Consider the following 25765-nt stretch of genomic DNA (forward strand, 5'->3'; position numbering starts at 1 on the left):
TTTAAGGCATCTGCCTTGGGGGTGGGGGGTGGGGGGGGGGGGGGGACCAGAAGGCCAGTAGTTGTTTTCAACCCATTAACTGCACTGTAGGCGAATGGGTCACATTGTTGCTGCACTGTCTCAACGCCCAGAATAATGTGCTTCTAGTCTGGTGCTTTGTGGATGCAAATCAAGTGTGCCTTAAGGACACAGACGGTCTATTATAATGCCACCGTGGGGAATAAAGGCCGGGCAAAGTGGCTTCTCAGAGGCTCTTTTTAAGCACATTCTGTTTGTTTTGCTGTCTTCGCCCCTGAATTGAAGAGATACAGCAAAAAATAAAGTCTGTCCTCATCTGGCCTTGGTGGTGCAAATAACACACACACACACACACACACACAGAGGGAATGTTTACTGGGTGGAAACCTGGGCCCATATGGGAGCCAGCCAGACAGTGGCATGGTGTGCAGCTCCTCTGCAAATGACCTTTGAACCCCACGGTCAATGAAAGGCCATTATCTTTCCAGTGTTAATGTCTGAATGGAGGCAGAGTCTGGGGCTACAGAGACAGAAAGGCAGCACGGCCTCAGAGGAGAAGCTCGTTCAGGTCATTCACAGTCATCTGGCTGTTTAAGAACCTCTGGTTTATTATTATTATATTCTATAATAAAGCAGCAGAGCTTTAACTTTCCCATCAGGCGTCACTGAGACGTTTTCTGAACAATCAAAGCCACAAACGCTGCACTGTTTTTGGGACTTGGTCTAATTTCTCTTGCTGGGGTGGATGCTGGCCTTAAACTGGGGACAGCCACTGGTCAAACTGGCTGCATGTTATCCATTCTGCTGCCGGCAGCGTCAACCAACAAAGGGAATGAAAGCAGAGCTGATGAACTGCTGTGAAGGAGGCTGCACATAAGCAGCTGAGCGCAGACACACTAACACTCATCTTGCACGTTTTTAACACACAAAATGAGGCGTATCCAGAGTCCACCAGCAACATATAAACACTGCCGATCACAAAACCATCGGCCATTACCAGAAGCTGAAAGCCTCCTCCCGCTGAACAGGGTGGAGACTGTATCCCCCTCTGATAAGATGCGGAGGAGGGAAATTAGGTTGAAAATGCCCCCCAGCTGACCACGGCAGAGTCACACGGCCTGGCTCTGGCGACCAAAACTAACACACACATCACAACAATGGGCTCATGTTCAAATGTCAGTCCCATGAAAGCGGCGGCTCTTTTCCCAGTCGGCCCGAGCGCTGCACACCCTTTCTCCCCAAGAAAGGGATTGTTCAATGACCGCATAGGACGCATTCAACCCACCCATACACCACCCCCCGCACTACACCCCCCATTCAAACAGCCTGAACACTTTTTCTAACAAGCAATAACATAAACATAAACAGATACATAAACAGTGGTGCTTGTTTGTAAGAAGTATGGTAAACACACAGTTTGAGCTCTCCTCCGTCTCTCTTCCCGAGGACCGAATCTAGGATGGGCTGCCGGCGTGTGGCACAAAAAACGGACATTTATCCAGGACCGGCACGATCAGTCGGTGATTATTATTTTAGGGAGGCCCGGGAGGTATAAGAGAATTAAAATATGTAGGAATAGTAAAGAAAAACCCACTTACAGTCAAATGGGAGTCACAAAGAAGGTCCTCTCCTCCGCTGTGTTCTCCAATGGGAGCAGATATCCCTGCTCTCCAGGAAAAAACTGAAAAAAGAAACTCCTGATATGATGTGTTATTGTATGTTTTTTTGTTTTTTAAGGGGTAACAACTCAAAATCTGCCCGTTGTCCGCATGTTTTCACACTCTGCCTCGTCTACATATACAATCCTATTTCCTTTCCCATTCTTCTCTCCCGGAGCTGATGAGGAGACACGCTGCGCGTCTCCGTCGTTTCCTGTCCAGCCCAGAATCCAGCGCTGCCTTCACGGACTGTGGGAAATGTCTTCCACCAGGGTTGGACACACAGAAGAGGAATGACCTGGCTGAGGTGCGGATGTGACCGGGGAAGAGATGGATTGCCAACTAAAAACATTTTAGAGTAACTTCCCGCAGGAAAATTCATTTTTGTCTCTTTATCCCTCCGCTTCAATACAAAGTTATTCCACTCTCACCACTTCCTATAAGAGAATAGATTTTTTAAAATACTGTTATTTCAGGGTATACTAGTCCATCTCAAAAGCACGTGAATGAACAATTTTTATCTTGACTATAAATCCGAAGGTACAGGATTCCTGGAGGAAGATGAACGCAGCATCAGCATCCAGCCGCTGCTGCCTCTGACCAGCAAAAAAAATAGGATCATAGAAATAACAGTAACAGGATGAAAGAAGAGAAATCAAGTTTAAAATAACACTGTGTAAACTGAGTAAAGGAGCCACACTGAAGCTCACAGGCCGGTTTCTTACTGATGCTCACCCAAAGCCACCACCTCCAGACAAAAGGGACATGGTCCAGATTAGGAGATTATTGCGCGTTATCCATATGGACACATGGCGTTACTATCCCGTCAATTCCCCCCCCATCCATTTTCAGAGTTAGAATTACAGACAGCATTTTGGAAATGCTATAATCCCCACTTCACAATGACTGTCACCATGTGTTTGCACACAGAGTAATGTCTGCTCTTTGTCAGCAAAACCTGTGCAGAACAAGAGAAGCCTCTGAGGTAAAGCAGAGCATTGTTGCATTGTTGTTGATATAGGACTGCAGTGAGCAGCAGTTCCAGCTTGTAGAAATCAAAAATTGTAATCAACAGCCTGATCAAAAAAAAAAAAAATGCTCTGTTGCCATCTAGTGGACCAAGAAACCCATTGCACCGCCACCTCAGACCCATTGTGCAGATAGTAGGTTTTTCAAAACCACTGAAAATGTTAAAGATTGAAGAGTTGGACTGTACACAGCCCTTTGGGGGGGAGGAACCTTCTGGGATAGCTGGCACCGCTGCACAGCTCAATCACTCTGTTTTTTTTGTTTCTTTTCTTTATGTGTCATACCTGAGCCTCTGCTTTACTAAATGACTCATTCACTTCTCGACTGACACTGTTCTTGTGAAGTAACGACACAAATCTCAGTTCAGGCCAGTTCGGTACGTGCTTGGCGCTTCTCACTGTGTTCAGTAAACTTTGCACATGGTACACTGGGTCATTGTACCTCTGGTCACTCACTCCACCTCCAACCTTCACCTCCTCATACCGCTTGAACACACACACGTCCACACAGCAGAAATAAACATGTTTACAGTGAAACATTGACCAACTTCTGGGCTTTCACAGAAATTATTTTTTTAAATTCTGGTTGAGGTAGCAGTAGTAGTATTTAGAAGCAGTTCCATGTTATCAGGCTGTTTAAAATAGATATTAAAAGATAGGTGTTTTGTGTGGGTCTACCCTGCAGGTTTGTGTGGTTACCACATGGTTTTTATCACTATCATCATCTTATTCCTTGTCTCCCCCGACAACCACACAATAATACTGAGTCTTTTGTGAAGCATAAACAGCCCAAAGTTCACTAAAGTTTGCCATTTTACGCAAACTTACAAAATCAGGCCTTAAATCAAACACTGGAGACAAAGAGAACTGAACAGGATCAACAGGAAGAGGAACAAAACTGTCCTGTAATGAGCTTGTGGTCTGAAATCACACGTTACGATTGCCTTACATTAACAACACTTAAGTAATCAAAAGGTCACAAACTCTGGGAGAGAGCGGAAATTTAAGAAGAGGAGGCGTTTTTTTGCCACAGGATGTTTTCCCTCTAGAGAGGGTGTGTGTGGTACAGTCACTGCAGCACTGTGGGAGTACTTCAATCAGACACTGAACGAGGATATGATGTACAACAGTCAAAGAAACGCGTGCATGGAAGCAGCGCTGATGATATCGGAGTAAAGGATCAGATTTCTGTGCAGCACACGCTTGGTGCAGTTTGCTGGAGGAGCTTCATGTTTTAGGTGATGAGGGACAGCTCTGGGGACATTATTCTGCTGGAGGCAAGTTCACGCTCAGGCTGCAAAACATCAAGATGAAAGTTTGCTGGATGTTCATGATCCTCCTCGGCTGCAGGTTATCTCATGCCACATGCACCTGCGATGGTAAGCCGTAGACTCTACTGCATCACATAAATTCTAGTTTAATGTGGTTAGTCCTCAGGCAGAAATTATTACTATAAATACTTGTAACTTGCTAGAAATTACTAGTGTTTGACACTAAAATAGCAATAGGAAGCAATGAACTTACAGGAGTAAAAACGAATTTCCATGTGAAAAAAGTGAAAACAAAAGAGACTCGACTGTGCAGACGTGGTTACAGGGAGACAGTTTGTTTCATACGTGAAGTTCCTCATTCTTTGTGCAGTAAAACTTGAACATCAGTGTATTTAGACAGTGGATCATGAAATCGCAGCAGTGGTATTAGTACATATTAAGGCTACTCAAACTGCTCTCCGGATGACAGCTTTGTTTAAGCTTAGGCACATGAAACAGTGAAAGCTGGGGTTTGAAGAACATGAAGAACATGAGTGTTCTTCTCAGAATATCAGAATATCTTCTGACTTGTTGACTGTTGATCATGGCCTGAGACGACTCTTGTAGCCTAAATATACGTATTTGTAGGTCGAGACATATTATAGTGAGAAGCAGCATTTAGCAGAGCCAACAAAGCAATTAAAAACACGTCCACACAACTTTAGGACAACTGCTATTAAAACACAGTACAGAAGACATTCATTTCAACACGAATACGTGCAACGCTAAGCACTACATCACCTCGAGAAAAACACCTTGTGAGTAGCATACTTGAGTCAGTCAGTGGCTGAGTCAAGTTTGCCACTCACATGGCAAATTTCAGTTTTTTTTCTAAAAGAGGTAAATGTGCTGAGACTGAGCAAATTCCGTGTGGGGGTGCGGTTGCTGTGAAATGACAAAGGTTTCAAAGCCTGAATTTCAGTCAGTGGAATTAAATGCAAATAAACGAGTCTTTGCAGGAGATGTAGCTGTAGCTTTCCTGTGCAAAGCTGGGTGGTGTTTGCTACAGAGAAAGACGCAGGCATCCTGACAAACACAACGCTGTGCCACTCGTTTTTAAATTTCAGTTTCATTGTGTTTGTAAGTCACACTGGCGGTATTTTACACCTAATCAGAGATCTAACATTATACTGTGAGTAAGAGATAATCAGAAATCAGACTAAAAGTGCACCCTGAACAATTATCATGTTTTTCCCTCCAGAGCAGCTGAAAATTATCTGTGTACCTGGCAGAGCCAAAGTGCATGTGCCGTGCCCAAACGTGACCGCCATCGACATGATGTTTAGACTTTTCAAGGACAAGAAAGTGATTGCCAACATCACATGCAGCGAAGAGAACAGTACGCTGAAATGTACTCGACCAGACACCATGGCGGGTGTGGAACTGTATGAAAACAAACAACGTAAACTGGTGGATTTCATCCTCACTGACGGTAGGCATGGAACCTACTCATGTGACGGGACAGTCACATTCCCTCCCCCCTACCAAAAAGTACAAAGTCCTTGGATGATCCATGTACATGTTGAAGGTAAATATTCCTAAGAGATGCTGAGGCCAAGTGCATATCTTTATCATATAAATTTGTGTGTAGCATTAAAGTTTACTGAACACTTCCTGAATATGCTTCTTCCAGAACACATTTGCAAGCACAATAACAACAGCAGAAACTGTGGGGATAATCCAAGCCGTGGGGTTGACTGGATCTGGATTCTGGCGGTTGTACTTCTCATCATCTACAGCGTAACTGTTACCATCATCGCTCTTATCACCGGGGTAAGATTCTCCTCAAACACATACTCAGAGCTTTCTCAGCTTCACAAGGAAATAAATTCTGTTTTGGAAAAATGTTGTATTCATCTGAAAAAAAAAAAAAAAATTCCCCAGAACAACTACAGGCCTGGAAGCACTTACACACCTCGTACTGTACATGATAAATTATGAACCTCAGTCCCACACAGACATGCAATAACGCTGTTGTTTGCTCCTATGTGTCTTTCAGGTCAAGTTGAGGGAGACAGAATGCCAGAATGATTACATGAACACCAAACCCAGACCATCAAAGGACCGCAGGAAGAAAAAAGGGGTTCAGAATCCTCCACGACACTTGTGATTTCTCATGAATCATCCGACCATTTGCACAGCTATCCCCACTAATTTAGATGTAAACAGGAGGGATGTCCTGGTGGTAGCATACTCTGAACAGAACATTATTGTGACTGAGGTTTTGTAAAAACATGTAGTTCTTGTTTTGTGCCTACACAGCAAAAGTAGCAGTTCCTTTTACAGTTGTGGTTGAAAAAAAAAAACAATAAAAAAAAAACGGTTCAGGTTTTGCTCACTTCCTTTCTTGCTACTGTCTCCATTTGTTACACACACCAAATCTCTAGCTGGAGCCCCTGTCTCTGTGGTCGAAACAGAAGGTGGTGTCTCAGTGAGGGGACTATAACCACAAATGGTTCATTCAGCCTGTAAATCTGTGTAATGTTACGTGGATAAGAGACCGCAATTTCAAAATGAAGAAGAAAACACACACAAACACACACGTTATCAGAGGCCTCTGCAAACCATGGCATATAAAATCAAAATACCATTAACGTCACACCACCCTTCTCTTTTTCCAGTTTGCTGTATGATCTTATTTCTGTGAGAACAGTAAGAGAAATGTGTTTGCAGAGAGTTAACATCACTGAGGTTTATGAGAACTATATTTACGGCAAGGAGAAGCAAACGCCTCAACAATAACAATCTGCACCATTTCCTGTCTCCCTCCATCTACTTTTTTCCCCTTCCTCGAGCTTTCTGCAGATGTAGCTGCTTCAAAGGGACTCCACCTTTACCTTGCTCACCTTGCAGTTTCTGCAAGCGCACACAGGTTTTACTGGTTTCATTCAGCAGCATGGTTTTACTCATCTGCTGGCACAAGCATCAGCAAGATTAACATGTAGTTTCTGTTAAATTTTCAAGCCCTTTTGAGTGAGTAAAAACCAGATGATTAAAAACAAACTTCAGTCTTTTATCATTAAAAAAAAAAAAACCATTCCCCTACATTCTCTCCATCAATGAAGAAGGACACTCAAAGAACATTTCAGGGTTTCCTCTAAAATGGTTTAAAAAACAGTTATTCAAACGCTGCAAAGCGGCTCCCACATGCGTTTTATTGGCTCCTATAAATATCAGTTGTTTGCCTTCACCAGAGTTCTTCACCAGAGTGCAGCCTTTTAGGTCTTACATCAGCACTCGATTCAGTTTATCTCCGTTTACGTTCAAGCCGTTTGTGCTGTGCTCGTTGTATATAAACTGTCCTATTTCCACATTATATGTACAGGCTTCAAAAAAGTTGCAGCTGGTAATAAAAAGTACAACCTCACATAAAAAATAATTTTCAGAGGATCACTGCAATCACAAAAAACAAACAAGCTGGATTTTCACAGAAGGACCACATTCATCTTATATACTGCAATAAATTTAATTTTTTTCTTAATTGTTTATAAACCAATGAAATGATGACTGCATCCACTAAACACTGACGCCTGTCTTCAGGATTGTAGTTCCTCCATTTTAGGTTGTGCGTCTGATCTGTGGTGTTCTGGAAAAATCTGTCCCCTGAGGAACTCTGTCCTCTGTTCCTCAGAGAGAGACTGCAGCTCCTGCCCCGTTACCTGGAAAACAGGATCAGGACAATGTAAATCTCACTATCACTGAGATGCACTGACACAGCTTCCAGAGGGGGTGGGTTCATTTGTTGTATGAAGACGTATGAAAGTATGAAAAACTCTTTTAAATGTCAGCTACTGCTGGATCCTTACAAAAAGAAGAAATCATTTCTGAGTCTCACCAGGACAGGGTTGTACCCCAAGATTCTCAGATGGCGAATCTTGACTGCTAAGGGACCCCGGGGATTGGATGTCCCGTAGCAAAAACCAGAGAGTGGTGTGCAAATTACTGCAACTCTGGAACATCGAGAAAAAGGATTTGTCAGCTTTAAAAAGGCATGACAGGACGAAAGAAGAAGATTGGTTTGAAGAATGTAGAGAACAAAAAGAGAACTGGGAAGAACAAATGCCTGAAAAACAGACAGAGAAGACAGAGCAGCTTTATTTTCACTGGGATAATTCTGTGTGTGGAGCACTTTGAATTTCTGACTCCTGTGACATACTTAACTAGAGATCACTACTCCGAGGAGTTATTATAGTTTTCATTAGTTTTTTCCTGTTAGAGTGTTTTATTTTATCTCCAAATATGTGCGTTGATTCATTTTTTATGCATCACGATAGAAGATCTAACTTTTCAGAACACTGAACACCACCAGAACCATTTTGTTGAACTTGGTTGAACTAAATCCTTTGCTGCATGTCCAGCTGCGGAATCGGATATCTGATGTACATGATAACGGCATACGTCAGTGCCTGACATTGCCAGGAAAGATTGCCTGAAACATCCGCTCCACCTGCTGTCACTGCATCAGACGTCACTGTGACATAAGCACATTGAAATAAAAAAAAAAAAAACTAATTGCAAGTACAATGCCACAGCCGATTTGCTCAAGATTGAGTCTGGTGATGTTATCAGCTGTAAACTGGTGCTGCTAGCTTACCTTTGACTGCCCTCTGCTGGAGACAACCCTTCTCCTTCACAGCTACTCACTTCAGTCACAGAGGTGTGGTTTGGCAGAGGCTTGGTTATCACACCATCTGAGAGTCAACACACACACACACAGCTGCTTGCTCGCATCACAGTTTCACAGTAAATGCAGACAGTGAAGAGAAATCCTCAAAATAATTAGCCCATCTTCACGTAGCTTTTTTGAGAAAGACAGTAAAAGACATAAAAAAATGAATAAATAAATCCAAGCTGAAACTGTACTCGCTATATCACAAATGTCCTCTTTACCTATGAGGTAGAAGTTCTCCACCAACACCATTTCCTGTAGCATCGTGTCTGCTTGGTCCCCCAACACACTCCGCAGGCCCTGTGAGAGCCACTGGTTGACTGGCGAACTGAAGGGGGTGTAATGTCCCAGGACAGATGGGGGGACAGACATGGGACGAGGGAGAGGAGGACGGTCAAGACGGAGGCACAAGTCCACTGTTTGAAACATTCTCGCCTGCTTCTGGGGAAACTGTGACGCTGGGGAGAAACGGAAGAAGCTGTGAATGATGGGATTCATGAGGAAGTAAAGACAACACGTGTGTGTGAGTTCAGTGTCTTACGTGTACTGTCAAACTGCTCCATCACACTGCTCTGCAGGAGCTGCTCCAGTGGTGCAGAGGGGAAGTGGCCCAGTTGACACAGATAGAAGACAGACTTTAAAAGCAAAAATCCAGACATCTTGGGCAGATAGGAGTCCAGAACCTGGGTGAGACTATCCAGGAACCTGGAGCAGCAGGATGAAATCCGACGTGGACATCAAATCTTGTAAGCAATAGCTTTAAGTTATGGGAAATCTAATGTTAGGAGATAATGAGAAATGACTTATCATAGGGATAATAAGGTGTCCTAAATTTTGACCTTTGTTCCTGTGTTCTGCTGTGGTTGAAGAAATTCTTTTCTCCATATACTTGTTCTCACTGGAACGCTTATACTGTACAACTTTATATGTTTTGGCTTTTAGAATTAGCAACTCTCAGATAAGTTGAAAGTCAATAAGCAATAAGTAACATTAGCATGCTAAATCTGAAAGATGGAGACATGTGAGTGACCTACTGTTGTCTGCGGTCTCGCAGATCGTAGTTAAGAGAGGAGTACACCCTCAGGACACAGAGCAGGTCTCTGAGCGTCAGGGTGTCTGGGCTGGCGATCACCTTCTCAGCGTATGCCTCCATTAAGGCTGAGGGACAGAAGACGAGGCTCTCAAACAGAGACAGGAAGAAGAGCACCTGAACAGAAAGAAGGGAAGTCCAAGAGTGAAGGTAGAAAACTGACCAGTAAAGATACAAGACAGGCAGATGTCAGACACTGTGTCACAGTTCTCTGCTGCAGCACCTGTTTGTTGGGCCATATGTCGAGCATGGAGCTGACATATTCTGAAATTGCAGTGAGCATATCTATGTCTCTGTAGTGCAGCTCCCTACATGCCTGCAGCACTGCAAACAGTCGGTTGAAGGGGATTCCATGGAGGTTCTCTAACAGAGGGGACAGATATGGAAAGTGGCATAGCACTTTGGTGAGACACATATTTAATTTTAATCATCAAAATAATTCAAAGTATTTAACCATTTTCTTTACGGAAAATGTTTTACCTGTGATCTTCTTACTGCAGATATCCAGCAGTGGTCTGGAGTAGAAGCCCATTGTGGCCATAGTGGAGATCATGTACTGGGTGTTGGGAAGGGTGAACTGGTCCGTCATTGATAGAGCCTTTTTCTGGAGGAATACGTGAACAAAACCAGGTCAAAATGGAACAGATGCAGGTGCAAATACAGGCAGAGGGACAAACATATTCACGATCAAGCTTATATCAAGCAAGATAAACTATGAGTGAGTGATCACCACTTGTTCTTTCACTGGGTGTGTTTAGGAGAGCACATACTTTCTGGTCCTGTTCTCTGTAAACAATCTGAAAGTCACCAATAACAATTTAACATCTACAATAATTAAAAAGACTGTAAGCAACAGTGAGACTGGCCAGAATGAAGAGCAGTTAAAGACATGTCTGCTCATGAACTAGCAATCCACCACCTGGATAATATTAGAGCCACACTGAAGGCACGGCAAATGTGGTCAAAACCAGGACTCATAAACTGACCTCTAGTTTCTTTTTGAGGTTCAGCGGGACATCCTTCCCCAGCATGCGCATCATGGTCTGGAGAGCTATAACTTTCTGGATCCCAGGAAGACGGGCCTCAACTACCAGCCTAGGACACAGCCACAGAAGAGAATGTAAATTAATCTGAGAAAGAAGTGATAAAAATCTATACAGTTATTTAGAACACGAAAAAAGGCCTTTGTCTGATGATGCATAGGTACCTCTGAGGCTGGAAGGTTTGTGCAGCGATCCTAAAATTCTGAGGCTTATATTTCTGCCTGTGACATATGATTTATGTGACATGCTGTACCTCATGCCCTCCTTCAGTGCACCAACATTAGGGCTGTTCTCCATGTGTTCCAGACAGGAGGCCAAGACGGACAAGCTCTTCTCATCAAAGTCATTCAGTCTCTCCTGTTAGTGGACAATAAATACATTTGGATAAACAACAACACACAAACATTAGCAATAAGAAAACATCTTTGCTTGCTGGCCTACCTGGCAGGCTCGGAGTAAAGTCTGGACCACACGGCTACGTTGAGGCACACCCAGATTGAACAAGCTCAGGAGAGTGTAACTCAAATCCTTAGTGTGCATGTGCGTCGCGTCCTTCATGATCTTTTGCAGTAGCGTGTCAAATGCAGGATGGTCAAACATCAGCTGCAGCTCGCAGCGCCGCTGCTCATCTGACATCTTCTTAGAAGTGCCCCACATGTGGGTCAGGCAGTTGCTGACCTGTCGAACTGTGGGTGAGTACTGACAGGTGAGGTCTAACACGTCTGATGGGGAGCCACAGCGCCACAGCTTGTCCAGGAAAGGGGACCTCCTCTGCCCTGAGGTAGTTTCAGCAGGCAGTGATGAATCTTCCGGTAGAGAGGAGAGAAGCTCCTTCTCTTCCAAATCCTCACTGTGAAAACTACCCCGTGAGTAAAACCTCACTGATCTGACAAGACTCCCAGCCGCGAGTGTTTGGCTTTTCCCTGCGCCCCAAACGTGCGCTACCTGACTGGGGAAAGACGTGTCTCTGCTTGATGCTGTCGCCAGGACACTACGCTGCGTCCACTGAGACCTGCGGCTGCAGAGGAGCAGGACCCTCCTCATGACCTCCTCTGTCACCCGGGCAGACATCGTTCTCTACACTGACGGTTACAATATGCAAGCAGTTTGTATAAATAAGGGCTTACAAAGCACTGTGACAAAGCTGTCAACAAGGTCAACTAGCTGCCTCCTTCAGTATATGACTGGCTACATTAGCTAAGGTTAGCCAGGTGATGCCGCCTTACCTTACTCTCATAATAATAACTGTCCCAAAGCAGCTCATGGCGCTTACTGCACCGTGTGGTATCCGGCTGGGAAAGTTGTTCAGCGCAGAGAAACGGAGCTACAGTAAAAAGTGAGTGAACATTCTCAGAACACGTTTCCTGCCTCTGTGTGCGCCGCCATTTCCGGTCCCTCTGTAAACTTAGTACGCCAAACACGAAGAAGAAGAAATATTATTAAACATTAGTTAATGCGGGTGTAAAATTTCTGGCATACATTATTTATGCTCATTGTTAATAAAACTAACATTTTACCTTTTATAACACGTCTTGATTTTCTTATTTATTTCATGTTTTATTTTTTGAGGGGGCACGTTTCCCACTCGGACTCAAATAGACGCAACATCCGCAGTTACCTAGCAACCGACGCTATGGCAAAATTCGTGCTCGCTGGTAAAGTTTGATTTTATGTTTGAACTTTTAGCAATGAACTGTGTATAAGATCATCGCATTTCTTATTTGTACAGTTTCCTCCTCTGCAGGTAGGACAGACTGTCCTCACTATGCCAAAGCGGAACTTTTAGCAGACTCTCTGCAGCGATCTCTGCCAAACTTCAGGATCCATAAGATCTCCATCCTCCCCGATGAATGGGAGGTGAGCTTTCTTATTTTAGCTCTCTTTAATTTACACACCATTTGTATACTGTTCTTGGTACTTTTCCTCAGCGTGACCCCTGTTTGACCTCTGACAGGAATGGCTCGAAGCCACTTGCAAAAGACATGGCTGGAAACACGAGAAGTCCCCTTTGGTTTGGAGGGAACTGGTGGACCAAGGTGGCAAAGGGATGCTCCTAGGGGGCTTCAGTGACTTCCTTGAGCATTGTCAGGTAGGCGTAGATTAGATTTTCTTAATTACTGTCACTTCCAGACTCAAACTTCCAAACTTCTCTGATCACTGGTTGTGCAGGACTACTACAGCATCACATCAGACATGCCTACAGATTTAATGCTGAGTGTTGCAGCAGAGAATCTGGAGATGAAGAGGAACCTTATTGTGGAGGAGCAGCACCGTGCCAGTCTCATCAAACCCCTTCACATATGGATCAGCAGGTGGGTTAGTCTGAAAAACTCAAAACCAGAGTATAAGATAAATTTTCTCTAAATTTTCCTTTCCTTACCTTTTCAGTGCTCTCAGCCCAACCTGCCACTTCCTGGTCCCCAATCTGCTCTCTGCTGAAGTGTTCCCCCACATTACTGCAATCAGCCTCCACCTATTGGACCTGGAAGGGGGCAAGGAGAAATTGCATGGGCTGAAGATGGAGATAGAGGACCTGGCACTCCCTCTGCTCCATCAGGTGTAGGACCTTTTACATAATTTTCATTTTTAATCATATCAGAAAGGAAATAATAAAGCCATCTAACTGTTTATTCACAGGTAAGCATTCACACGGATCTGGAGCAAGCCTTCCAAGAAGCAGATGTCATCCTCCTGCTGGATGAGTGGGGGTCTGATGACAGTGATGCAGAGACTGAGAGCGAGCAGGAAAAGAAGAAGAAGAAAGTGAAGGAAGTCTCAGACCGCTACAGAGTGTACGGACAACTGATTGACACAAGGGCCACCAAGGACGTGAAGGTGATTGTGTCCGGCGACTCATTTGTCAACCTCAGATGTTTGCTTCTTGTGGACAATGCCTGCTCCATTGACAGCGACCAATTTGTCACCATGGCAACTCAAGTGGAGAATGAAGCCAGGGCCATAATGGCAAAGAGGCTGAAAGTTAAGGCGTCAGGTAGCTACTGTAAATTATGCGAGCCATGCTTTCATTGCATTTTAGCACCAGCAACTAATCTCTTCTTCTACTCTAGATATTACAGACGTCATCGTGTGGGGAAATATCAGTGGTAGTTTTTACATTGACCTGCAGAGGGCAAAGGTTTTCAACTTCAACGGGGCAATCAGAGGACCAGCCTTCTTTTCCCACTCACTCCTACAGATTTTCCATGACAGGTTTGTTACAATAGCAAAAAGGTTTTCTCTAAGTTATAAGTATTAATATGCAAAGGTGCTTGAGATTATTTCTTAGTGTGTCTTACACTAGATTAATGGCACTACCAAATTTTACATACTCTACTGCATTCACTGTATTAGTTAACTCCACCTAACTTACAATTTGGCAGGTTAAACAAACATAATATGATAAGGCACAGGTCTACCTAACAAACTGTACCCTGCTCTGACTTCAGTCTGTGCCAGTGGTGATTGCACAATATCATCTGACCCAGAAATCTGCCTGTTCTGATAACATCCTGTGCTTGGATATTCCAAATAGTCAACAATCTCCTTCTCCCTTCCAGGAAATGGTTGGAGACGGACTTTCAGGACTTGGTACGTTGTCAGCGTGCAGCTGTGGCTTCAAAGACCTGCCAAGCAGCTGCCATGTCAGCTGCCAATGGGATCCTCACCATCCTAAAGGCTTGGAATGGCATGTGTAGTCCAGATAAAGTCTTCTCTCTGGGTGTACTATGCCCAGGTAGAAACCCAGACAAGCACAAAATGACCTCAGATAATGTAGTGTCTGAGGTACAAGGATGAAGTTTAACTTCATGTCTGTATTTTAGCTCTAATATTGCCTGATCCAGTGTTGAAATGTGATTCTCTTTGGCTCCTTCCAGGCTACTACAGCCTCCCAGATGGCATCGTCCTCTCAGTTCCAGTTACCTTCAGAGACGGTAAATGGTCTGTGCTGTTTGATGTGACTGTTGGTGATGAGCTGAAGGAAAGACTTCAGCTCTCTGCTAGTGAACTCAGGCAGGTGCGTGAAGTTACAAGCATACAGAGGGACAGCACAGTTTCAGAGCACTGAAAGATCTGGTGTTTACAAAATTGTTTTTCTTTTCCAGGAAAAAGAAATTGCAAGATTGTTATGAAGAAGGAACACATTTGATAGACATTAAAAACTGTCGCTGCGCAGCTTATAAGTAGATGACTACAGGAAATAATCAGAATAAATTTCAGAGCCACATCTTAAGTTTGTTTCAGTTTGTTCTTTTATTCTCTTGTTTCACATGTGGAGCCGCGGCTGCATTTTACCAGTTTAATGACAATAAATCTTCTGTGAAACTCACTTTGTGAAACTCGTCCACAGATGTAATATTTTTAGATGTAAAAGATCAAACTGAGTACTTTATGGAAAAAGGAGAAATTAGAAAATATATTCCTTTTTTAAAATTGTACAGTTCAGTAAGTGCCTTTTTATATAGTTCAAGAAGCAATATTTTAAGCGTAAAACACACTACTACCATACACAAACTAATCTGTTAATATCTTTTTTCTAATCTGATGTTACCATTCGCCACCCATTTCCATTTACAGTTGGTTTTAAAATGAGGACACATCAAAACTCTTATTCCCCTCACTGGTAATTAAATATCAAACAAACTGAATTCAATGGGCTCTTTTAACCTAAAACATTCAAATTGACTTTTTTTTTTCTCACAAATTGTGCAGTACTTTGTCAGTTGACAAGGAGAACTTGAACAGAGTGCTGTTTTTACATGCAGAATATACACGTTCCTTTTTAGCATTTCTACACTATACACAAGGAGGCATTGACTGAAAAAAGGAAAGGTTAGTACAAATACAATGCACTACGACAAGTCGGGAAATGGACACATAGTCTCTTATATTCAATTTGTACAACCCACCCCTGAGATTTGGATGCTGAGTGGTTTATAAAAGTAAATACCGGGCCTCTTCATACAGTCGGTCATGGAGCTAATTTTGTTTTGTCCTGTCAACAATTTTCCACAGCAACGGCGAAATGCAAACTGAATAATTTAAGTATCACGTCCCTTCAAAAACAAAAATATCTGCTCCAGTAAAAGAAACATTGTTCTGTAAATTGGATTATGGTTTGTACATGCGTGATTCATGGCATGCATGGACTTGTCGTGGCACGAAGGAGGTTATCTTGTAAATATACATATCCCAGTGATGACTATACATGTACAAACAGTTGGGTATAGACGGGCCTATCTAACAGGAAGCCTGTGTTTGTCAATAAAGTTGTAGATCAAGAATAAATTCAATTACATATGGATGTATGAAATTAAATTCTATTCACACATATAAATAAAAACGAGGCATAAGTCACAAAGAGGAAATTCAGGAACATGTCTTTTATCTTGCCACATCAAAGTCACTTATGTGTTTGGGTAAAGATCTACTACCTGTCAACATCCAACAATGTCAAAGGTTAAGTTTCCATTTCCAGGCAACAAGTGAAAGACCACTACTGACTGAATGCTTCTGTCTGACTGTAAGCTTGGAGGTACGGATAAAGTGGAGGATAATATTATTGTTTAAAGTCTAACTCTGGGAATATGCAACTACTTTATAAACCTGGACGTCGATGGCGACACCACTGAAAAGCTTATCATACAATCATCACGGGCGACTGAAAGGGATAAAATTTACTGTCAAATTCCCTGTCAGCTCAAAAATAAAGTTTCATCAACTGACCATTAAATTAAATAATTTATAGCATATATTAATAGTTATATAATCCAACGCTTCAACTCTCCATGATACCATCTAGATAAAGATCTGCTTCTGAATGAAAAAAAGGTGGAAGAGTTCAGCTCTTAGGGTAGAAAATAAAGGCGTCATTATTGTGACATGAGACTGAACCTGAACAGGTTTTTCAACATGCGGTGAGAAATTTGCTTGCGAAATTATCAAGCAAATTTCAGTGCAAGCTCAACCATCAAAACTCCGAGCCCAGGCATAAAATGCAATGCAGCACCTGACAATAACGATGTCTCTGTAAGTATTAACCCGGCTCTGCCCTGAACCTGCTCTCACTTATACCAGCAGGTCAGCAGGCAGTGAAACACCACATCAAACTGTAAAAGCATTATTGATGATTTCTGTCCTAGTTTTGTATTTAAGTGCACAGATCAGACCTATGTCATGACTGCCACCTGATAGTAGCTGATGATCCCGATAATGTGATGGTCCTGGACTAGAAACAACTCAGGTACCGAACTGAAAAGACCTCTGTAATGTGACGCTATGAAAACAGAACAGGCCGCGTAAACTCAACCATCCGCCACACAATCAACAACCAACAGTATTAAATGTCACACTCTTTGATAAATGTTTTGTATATAGCAATATGTATGGATATAATGTAGTTCTAACATAAAAATAAAAATAAAACAGTTGGAGGTGGGGGCAACAGGGAAGCTATAACTGTGGTTGATGCTGAGGAGATGGAGGTGTGTCTGGAGCTCCTCCTGCCGCCTGTCTGTCAGAGCTGAGGTCCAGCTCCTCATCCACCTGCTCCAGTTCACTTTGGTCCAGAAGCTCAAAGTCCTCTTCCTCAGTCGGAACTAGTGTGTCGTCAGGCATCTCCTCGCCGGCGCCGCTTCCTGACGTAATCGCCTCATCCAGTTCCTCATCAGGCTCCAGTGCCCCTATCGTAGTAACTGTAGTGTTAGCAGTGGTGTCGGTGGGTTGGGTGGAGGTCTCCAGAACGCTCGGTGGGGTTTCAGTGGGAAGGAACTCAGCCAGAGAGGGCTCCTCGCTGGCCTCACTGGAGCGCAGCAGGGCTGACAGAGTGTTCTGTACCACAGTGGAGATGGCCGTGCTCACTATCTCCTCGCTCAAGGCCTCCAAGGACCGCTGTGCACCCTGGGCCACCGCGGTTTCCTTCTCCTCTGCCCCCTGCCTCCCTGCTTCTTCCCCTGTACCTGGCACAGGCAACATGCCCTCCTCACCCCCTGGTGGTCGTCCATGTCCGTTGAAGTGTGTGTTCACAAAGTGGAGCGGGGACGCTAAGTGCTGGATGAGGAGGCTGGCGGGGCTCAGTGGTTCTCCCTCTGATTGAGCACCAGCCTGGGCTCCGTCAACCTGGCTGGGACCTCGCAGAGGAAAGTGGAGCAGGTTGTGCTCAATGGACGGAAACTCCTCGACTGAGGGGAACTCAGGGAGATCCCGAAGGTAGGACTCCTCTGGGTCGCTGTGTAAACTCTGCTGGTCCAGGTCTAGGTCCAGGTAGACATGAGGTATGAAAAAAATTAATGTCAATCCAAGCAGCTAAGCCAACTGTAATTAAGCCCACTGAGCTGTTCACAAGCTTTTAGCATTAAAAACTGAAAAACTGAACAGTTTTCAGCTGGCAGACCCAAACGTAGTAGGAGACCCAAACCTTTGACCTTCCTCCCAAGCAAAATGTGTGTGTGTTGTTGACATGAGTGATTATTTACCTTCAGAGACGTCAGTGAGCTGAGGAGTGGTGGCTCTGGACACTGAAAACCCTCCACTCTCCAGGATGGATGCCTCCTCATCTGACAACTCTGAGTCTGTGATGGCCATCGCCAGAGCTGTAGTCTTCACATCCACCTAATCAAGAAAACCAGTGTTACGATTACATCACTGCTAAAACACAAATATCAAAAAGTCAGGGTGAAACTAATAAACAGGTGTGTGTCCATACCGTTGGGGCAAAACAAGACAGCTCCTCCTCGCTTTCGCTTTCTGTTTCGGCTCTTGGCTCATCCCCCTCCTCCAGTTCTTTCTTCACCTCTGTTACAAAAATAAAACACACCCTCTTAAAAATGTCACCCTGCAGAAGTAAATCATGACCGACAGAACCGATTTAAAAGAGGAATGGCATGGTATGCAATGGATGGTTTCATTCATAACTTAAAATGAGCTATAGGATAGTGAGCATACCATACTGTCTGTGAAATCTGAGATTTAGGAACAAATGTAACCAGAAAAACTTGATCATCAACATGGTTCCATTTACACAGTTATGTAACAGGTGGTGTTACAATGGCTATTATTCTGTCTGTGTTTGCAGTGGTTTGTGTCTGAGGTTGAGTATTTGGAAACAGAAAGGTGATCTGCATCGATTCAAAACTCAAGCTCCTTGTGTCACAGCTCCTTCTTGCATGCTGAAGTCCTGCATTAATGTTGCAAGCATGAAAATGTGTGTACACATTACAAAGGCCTAAGTCTATAACCTCAGAGTGTCATGGGAGCACTCACTCCTCTTGTCGTGTTTGCGGTGCTCGGTATCTCCCTTCATGCTGTAGTCCAGTTTCATCAGGACTGGCTCCAAGCCAGTGTACATCCTCTGAATCAGTTCATGGTACACCACCAGCGGCCACAACAGTACGCTCAGGACTGAACAGGCACACAGAAAAAAAGCTTTATAAACCGTCTCTGTTCTTCACAAGAAGCAAAACCAGATGCTGCAAATGGACATGGGGTGTGTGCTACGCCAAAAGGCAGATTTTATAATGAGAATCCAGTTATTTTTGCCAATTAGGCACAGAGAGACTCACCTATAATATAGGAGATCATGATTCCTGGTACATAATGTCCAACCACAGCAAGCACAGAGCAGCCACTGCACATCATCACACAGAACTGAGGAAAAGAACACAGGAGAAATTAGGCAGGAGGTGCAGGAGAAGGATGCAGAGGTGTTCTGTGTTTGTGCATCTGTGTGTGATAGCAGTTGTTGCAAACTGCAGCACCTGTGGAGAACAAATCCACATTTTACACATAGAAACTCAGGACAGTGAGGAATCAGATCGGTCTCAGTTAAAGTGCTGTACCTTGCCATGGTTCTGTCGTTTGTACTGCAGCATCTCCTGCAGGTACAGACAGCAGGTCAGGTAGCTCTCAGCCAGGTGGTGGCTGAGCTCAGGAACACTGAGCAGACGCTGCTCCACACTCATTGTTTCACTGCGTGCAAACAAGAACACACACATGAACAAACACAGGAAGAGAGCGACAAAATCAGCACCTGTACAGAACAAACATCTGTACTTAAATGATTACAAAGAGGTATTACACACACAAAACTGGACGAGTAGCTTGACATTAGCTACAATGACACGGTGTCACACATGAGGAAGATGTCATTAACATAAAGACTGACTTCGCAGTGTTGGAACTTAACATGAAGGAATGAAAACCCAAGAGACAGACAAAAAATCAAAAACGTAATGTAAGTAATGTGTTTGTCATGAACGCACTACACACCTTTGTACAGGGTGAGCCTCTGCATGTTGAACTGCCGTAGAGGAAAAACACACAATTAGCAGGAGATCATGATCAAAAATGTACTTTGGTAAAAAAGTATTTTTCAGGATTATCATAGAGACTCGAGGGATCTATCACAGATTTTCTTTCTGGTGTTTCTATCTGTTGTTGTATAAAACTGATGTGTTTTGCCACAGTAAACATCTGATTGTGCAGTAAGTGCTAAAACGTGAGGTCCAGATTCAAATTACATAAAAGCCCAGACTTACCAGTAATAATGGGCAACTTGGGCTTCCATCTCTCCAGTAGCATAAGCCCCAGCAGGGACACACTCAGCAGGAACAGAGGCCGCAGGGAGGTGGAGGACAGGAGCCTGTGGAGACACAAAGATAAACAGCCTGTCAGTTTGCTTATATTCAACACACTGACATACAAATAAAATAAACCTATTTAAAATGCTAATAAGTTCATTTTCCATATTAGACCTAATAAATACATCTACACAGCACCTGTTTTAGTCGGCCTTAAATACTATGAGGCATGAGAGAGTACCAACTTGTCACTGACAGCTGACGAGGCCTGGGCCACCCAGCATGACATGAGTGTTTGTTTGGATTAAGCTCAACCAAAGCTAAAAGCTGTAACAACTCACAAAAACTCCGGTTTTCTATTTTGCCAGCGCAATAATGCATTTCCCGATCTTGTTCGGTGTGCGACGCCAAATTAGCCGTGCAGGAAAATTAAGTTTAAACTGGCTTACAAGCTACGTTAGCATTAGGCTAAAAGACATGGGATTAGCTAACTTGTCTTGACATTCACTCGTAAAATCCTCGCTGACGTTAGCCAACTAAGTAACGATGCACTTCGATGCAGCCTCATCGAGCTGTCAGAGCGGCCACAAACGTGATTATAACACAGACTCGACGGTTACCAGAATAACGTGTTCAGTGTCAGGGCGACAGAGATGCTGTACAACGGCCTCTCCCAGACCAGCAGCCTCTGCACCCATAGCAGCAGGGACTCATACTGCGATAGCCAGCCCTGAAGACGCTCCCGCAGGCGGACGAGCTCCGGGTTTCCGTCCCCGCAGGCCTGCTCCGATGTTCCGGCAGGGAACAGAGACTCCAGGCCGACCGAAGAGGAGGTAACCGAGGGGCGTCTTCTGGCCTCCTCTCCGCTCGCCATGTTTTCCCCCACTTTGTTATGTTGTTTTGGAGATCACGGGGTATACGGAAAGATCAGCGTCAAGTTTCTCGGAGCTTTAAAAACGAGGCTTCCGGTTGGGACCTTCAAAATAAAATCAGGTCGGCTACGAAGCAATAAGCGCACAAAGAAAATCAAAATGAAGAAAAAATGAATCGTAATTATGAAGCGAGCAGGAAAAGAAAAATAAATAAAATACACAATAAAGACTGTAATTGTGACTTTGAAGCAAAAACAATTATTATAGAATGCGTGGCAAGAAATTCACAGAGTACCAAAGGAAACGTGAAAGGCAAATATGTTTTGGTAAAAGAGACCTTAATTTATATCATACTGATTTGCATATATTCACGGTTAATCAAACAGAGACAGGTTACAAAGAAGACTTTATTTAAAAAAGGGGGGCTATACATTTTTAAAAGAACTTAACAAAAAATAATATAAGCCTATTTTACCTTCAAGATACATTCAAGTTCCGGTCATTTTCTTGATAACCTCTGGTAACTTGATGTACCAATGACACAGATGGGCGGACGGATCACAAGGCCCGTCACGGATGAGAAAAAAATATAGTCACGTGTTTCCTTGTTTACTGTGTAGAGAGGACAGGGTTAAAGCCCAAGTGTACCACCTTGTGGTTAGAGATATAATTGCATTAAGGTTGCATAAGATAACACACTTGCTCTATCAGAGCTCTCTGCAACATGCACAGCCTCACAGTACCAGTGCTATTCAACTACTGATAATCTATATTATGTATATTTTGATAGGATTATTGTCGATGTATAATTAATTTTTATTCTAGTTCTCATATATCTGTACATCTCCTACTATACAGATATATAGTCCACACATTGTATTTCTCCAGGGGATATACTCAAAAAAAAACACAGGTAAGTTTTGATACAAATGTTTAATACAGAAATTTACCATATTGAGTAAACATATATTGATCAATTTGATCAAATCCAGCCAATATGGTGCTGGAGACCTACAGAGATTCATCACAATATCAAGGTCAGATAACTGTCCAGAATTATTGTCACTTGAATTTAACACAGATCACAGAAGACATCTGAAAGTAAACAACAGCACAGGCAGGGAATTTTTCCTCCTCCTGTGATCTCGCATTTCGATCACATCGCGATTTCTGAAAGACATAAACAAAAGCTTCCATCATTCTACTCAGCAGCACTGTTCTCAGAATCCTCCAAAAATGAAACTGATCCTTGTTTGCAAAGCATCAGTCAAGCAGCTGCGGCTGTGTGTGTGAGTGCATGCAAGATCTGGACATTTGCACACTTGGGCTAATGTGAAAGCAGCAGTACGGTTTCTAATGTGCTGAGAAACACATGACAAGATGACAAGAGGGGTCAAAGCTGCTGGTAACTAGGCAATAGAGTGGGAGGGCATTGGTGGAAGGGTGGGAAAGAGGCTCCAGAGCCTACCTGCCTGGGTACATGGCCAGGACTCAAGCCTACACAGGTGGTAAAGGAGGGAAGGGGGCCCTCTGTCCCCTGGTGCTAGGACAAAAGGGCATCAATACCTGCAGGGGTTAAGACCATGGCCTGCAGCAGGTCGGACAGAGAGATGATGCCCTTCACCACATCAGCCCTGTCCACCAGGACCAGCCGATGGACCTGGGATAAGGAGGGAAATGAAAGGAAAGAATGTTCTCATGCAGTTCTCTGATCTTATCGTTTCAGAAGAAATTCTTTGATCTCCCTACGAGACCGAAATCCTTTTGAAGAAAATAAGTTACCTCAGCTTTGACAATACGGTCTATGATAGTTTCCAGGGATTCATCTGGGTAGCACTTGATTACTCCCTCCACAAAACATCTGCGCCTGCGAATGGCTTCCTGCATAGTCATGTCCAGATTGTTGTAACTCTTCTGGGCTGCTAGATTCTGCCAGGGAGCAAGCACAGACCCCCAGTTTCTGAGTGGGTATCAGCACACAGTGCTGCACAGTGTCCTTTAACATTGCAAATACAGTCTTATTAAAAAAAATACAACAAAGGGCAAAAGATTTTTCTGTAGTACTTACAATGACATCAAATCTGGAGTAGAGTGCCACCACTTTGCCTGAGAAAACATATTATTGGATGCTGTAATAACCATCAATACTAATAAACACAGCTCTGTAATGTATAATCCTTAAAAAGGCTTAAACAGTATACCTTGTTCGTCCACCACTGGCAGTGCAGACACCCGCCTTTCCACAAAGATGGAGAGGGCATCATAAAGTGATGCTGTTTGCTGAACAGTGGCGATGTTCCTGAAAGTTCCAATCCCGAGCTCCTGGATCTGCCTCTGAATGAACGCAGGCTTGGGAATTTTTTTCCCCTGAAAACATCCAAACATTGTAGTAGCAGAAACTTTGCTGCCACAGTCTTTTTTTTTCATGCCAAGGTTTTGAAAAACATAAATGAAATTAAATATCTGAATTAAACATTGCTCACAAATAGATGGAGGAACTTGAGGATTCTTTTGTGCGTCAGGATATGCAGGACATTTCCAGACTCTGGATCGATGACGGGCAGCCTGTGGATCTTATATTTGAGTAAGGAATAGATGGCATCAAAGAGACTAAGAGGAAAGCGCAGAAGAGAAAACAGGCATTTATTGCTTGGCAGGATGGACATTTGAGTGGAGTTAAAATAGCATCAAAGGTTACATTATGTGCACTCACCTGGCCTCTGGAGAAATACTAATGAGGAAGTGATTGGAATACTGTAAGTAAACATCTGAACATAAGAAGAGATTAAAGCTCTGTTTACAATTCACTGAGATGTATGCACAGAGATAATATCATTGATTTGTGTTGGTTATTTACTTTGAAATGAATCACCTCTCCACGTCTCAATCTTGTGGCTCTCCAGCTCATACATTTGAACCTTCAGAGGGAAACCACAACGTCAAATTATGAGTCAGCAATTCTAGACTAAGGACAGGTCAAATCAACTACTGCAAATCTGCAAAACTGCCAACTCATATCTCAAATATGACAACCATGTCTATCTAATAACCTTACTTTTATGACTGTATGTGGCTTATAATGTGGAGATGTGGTGTGAAATGATACTCTGTGTCTATGGTGTCCATGCTATTTTAAAATAGAGTGAAACTAATGACACAAAAACGAAACGTAGCTCAGTTTCTGTGGCTTTAAAGCATTCATGCTCACCATAGGAGACTTGTAATAGCAATGGAGGATGTTGATGAAATCTGTAATAGTCAGCATACCTGTGACAGAAAAGCATAATGTTTCCATTATTGTAACTTACAGTGACCAATACTTGGCAATAATTATACCATTAGTCTTTTGTCTTACCCACAAATCTCTGCAACTTGCTGTCCCACAGAGGCGCTGCCCTCAAGCCATTTGCCACCAGTGCAAAAAAGGCCTTCTTGACCTTTGGGAGTAGATAAATTCACACTGTCAGAATGACAAGCAAACAATACCAGTGGTGATTCAAGCTGCTCTATGTGTCAGTGCTGGATTTATGAACTGGTCTCACTGCAGTCTGCAGTCTTACTTGTAGCGTGGTATCAAATATGACCAGTTTACAGCTGGTTGGAATGGCGTCATAGCAGCAGTGACTCTTCATGAAATTCATGTAGACTGTGGCATCAGCTTCTAGGAGGAATCGTATAGAGTAACAGCTGGTCATACTATCTGAATAGAGAGCATATTTAGACACGTTTACAGAAACAGAAATCCAGAGTCACATACATACTGATTATTGTAATCTTACCTTGTTTCTGTATTTCCTTCTTCTTTTCTGGGAATGAAACCTGCAACAGAGCAAGCAAACATTCTCCACATTACACTGTCAAAACAGTTTGAAATACACAAGGCTACTCGCGTCCTTGGTTCCCATAAAAGCTGAAACTTCACAAACACTTTTCCTGTAGTTAAATTCATCCCAGCGTAACGTGTCACCTGTGAAGGAGGCTCCATGTTTCTGTTGTGTCCATGAAAAAGTAGTTTTCAAAGCAGCCAACTCAGACTGTTGGTGACTCCGCTCAGTTCTTTACCCTTTACTGCAAAGCAGTCGGGTCTATTCTATATTAGGAGCTCTGAAATGGTATGTGTCCGGCCAGGGGAGCAGGGGTGGGGTAAAGAAGCTGGCACCAGCTCAGGGGGAGGGACACTTCAGACTGACTGCCTAAATCAGACACTCGTCATCACCTTGGTTTTCATGGCTGCTAAAAGGAATGCATTGACTGTCAAGATGCATTCTCAAGCTGTGTTACAGTAATTATGGTCATGTCAAATAACATTAATTCATCACTATACATTAGCTGCACAGGGGTGTCGCACACAGAAGATGGAGCATGACTTCTAGCATAGAATTAGAAGTTAAAAAAATGTGATACGATTTTTAAAGGCTTGTGTGAAGGGTACAATTTCACCTGCTGTGTCAGAAATAAAAGCACAAACTCTAGGTCTATGTAGAGTAAATGTCAAGGCTGCA

General features: G+C 43.3%; 6 protein-coding genes across 14 annotated transcripts in view; 2 read left to right on the forward strand and 4 right to left on the reverse strand.

Annotated features, from left to right (window-relative positions):
- The window catches only part of raph1b (Ras association (RalGDS/AF-6) and pleckstrin homology domains 1b), a 35425-nt gene extending 33593 nt beyond the window's left edge, over positions 1-1832 (reverse strand). For all 3 annotated transcript variants that reach the window (XM_041032190.1, XM_041032189.1, XM_041032188.1), the window contains exon 1: positions 1617-1832. The gene's annotated coding sequence lies outside the window, so the exon portion shown is untranslated. The remainder of the gene's footprint in view (positions 1-1616) is intronic.
- Positions 1833-3748: 1916 nt separating this feature from the next.
- Positions 3749-6339, forward strand: si:dkey-1h24.6. Of its 2 annotated transcripts, none has more exons than XM_041032110.1 (4): positions 3749-4083; positions 5221-5542; positions 5648-5787; positions 6014-6339. In XM_041032110.1, the coding sequence occupies exons 1-4, from the start codon at positions 4063-4065 to the stop codon at positions 6122-6124; spliced, it is 594 nt and encodes a 197-aa protein (XP_040888044.1). In that variant the 5' UTR covers positions 3749-4062; the 3' UTR covers positions 6125-6339. The 2 variants fall into 2 exon arrangements, with proteins under 2 accessions (XP_040888044.1, XP_040888043.1); XM_041032109.1 differs by having other exon boundaries at positions 3754-4083; positions 5216-5542.
- An 811-nt stretch (positions 6340-7150) lies between these two features.
- Positions 7151-12199, reverse strand: fastkd2 (FAST kinase domains 2). Of its 2 annotated transcripts, XM_041032105.1 has the most exons (13): positions 11258-12199; positions 11070-11173; positions 10760-10868; positions 10254-10377; positions 9997-10136; positions 9718-9890; positions 9225-9388; positions 8905-9141; positions 8609-8705; positions 7850-7964; positions 7526-7673; positions 7388-7407; positions 7151-7319 (listed from the first exon to the last, which is right to left on the reverse strand). In XM_041032105.1, the coding sequence occupies exons 1-11, from the start codon at positions 11885-11887 to the stop codon at positions 7551-7553; spliced, it is 2016 nt and encodes a 671-aa protein (XP_040888039.1). In that variant the 5' UTR covers positions 11888-12199; the 3' UTR covers positions 7151-7319; positions 7388-7407; positions 7526-7550. The 2 variants fall into 2 exon arrangements, with proteins under 2 accessions (XP_040888039.1, XP_040888040.1); XM_041032106.1 differs by having other exon boundaries at positions 7151-7673; positions 11258-11898; positions 12043-12199.
- Positions 12200-12449: 250 nt separating this feature from the next.
- On the forward strand, positions 12450-15047 carry mdh1b (malate dehydrogenase 1B, NAD (soluble)). Its single transcript, XM_041032108.1, has 10 exons — positions 12450-12471; positions 12561-12673; positions 12771-12905; positions 12986-13128; positions 13205-13373; positions 13454-13808; positions 13885-14026; positions 14374-14549; positions 14692-14831; positions 14920-15047. The coding sequence occupies exons 1-10, from the start codon at positions 12450-12452 to the stop codon at positions 14944-14946; spliced, it is 1422 nt and encodes a 473-aa protein (XP_040888042.1). The 3' UTR covers positions 14947-15047.
- Positions 15048-15408: 361 nt separating this feature from the next.
- Positions 15409-21321, reverse strand: retreg2 (reticulophagy regulator family member 2). Its single transcript, XM_041032107.1, has 9 exons — positions 21012-21321; positions 20350-20453; positions 20081-20111; positions 19651-19780; positions 19375-19459; positions 19076-19213; positions 18519-18607; positions 18289-18424; positions 15409-18066 (listed from the first exon to the last, which is right to left on the reverse strand). Exons 1-9 carry the CDS (start codon positions 21263-21265, stop codon positions 17267-17269), a joined length of 1767 nt encoding a protein of 588 aa, XP_040888041.1. The 5' UTR covers positions 21266-21321; the 3' UTR covers positions 15409-17266.
- Positions 21322-22188: 867 nt separating this feature from the next.
- Positions 22189-25354, reverse strand: prkag3a (protein kinase, AMP-activated, gamma 3a non-catalytic subunit). Of its 5 annotated transcripts, none has more exons than XM_041032483.1 (13): positions 25231-25354; positions 25043-25082; positions 24824-24921; positions 24619-24700; positions 24472-24530; positions 24121-24181; positions 23977-24031; positions 23747-23873; positions 23465-23630; positions 23332-23369; positions 23046-23192; positions 22732-22923; positions 22189-22433 (listed from the first exon to the last, which is right to left on the reverse strand). In XM_041032483.1, exons 1-12 carry the CDS (start codon positions 25246-25248, stop codon positions 22807-22809), a joined length of 1008 nt encoding a protein of 335 aa, XP_040888417.1. In that variant the 5' UTR covers positions 25249-25354; the 3' UTR covers positions 22189-22433; positions 22732-22806. The 5 variants fall into 5 exon arrangements, with proteins under 5 accessions (XP_040888417.1, XP_040888419.1, XP_040888418.1 ...); XM_041032485.1 differs by having other exon boundaries at positions 24136-24181; positions 24824-24924; XM_041032484.1 differs by having other exon boundaries at positions 22830-22923; positions 24824-24924.
- Positions 25355-25765: the final 411 nt, after the last annotated feature.

The sequence above is a fragment of the Toxotes jaculatrix genome, chromosome 24 (genome assembly GCF_017976425.1).
Source record: "Toxotes jaculatrix isolate fToxJac2 chromosome 24, fToxJac2.pri, whole genome shotgun sequence".
In the NCBI taxonomy this organism is placed as follows: Eukaryota; Metazoa; Chordata; class Actinopteri; family Toxotidae; genus Toxotes; species Toxotes jaculatrix.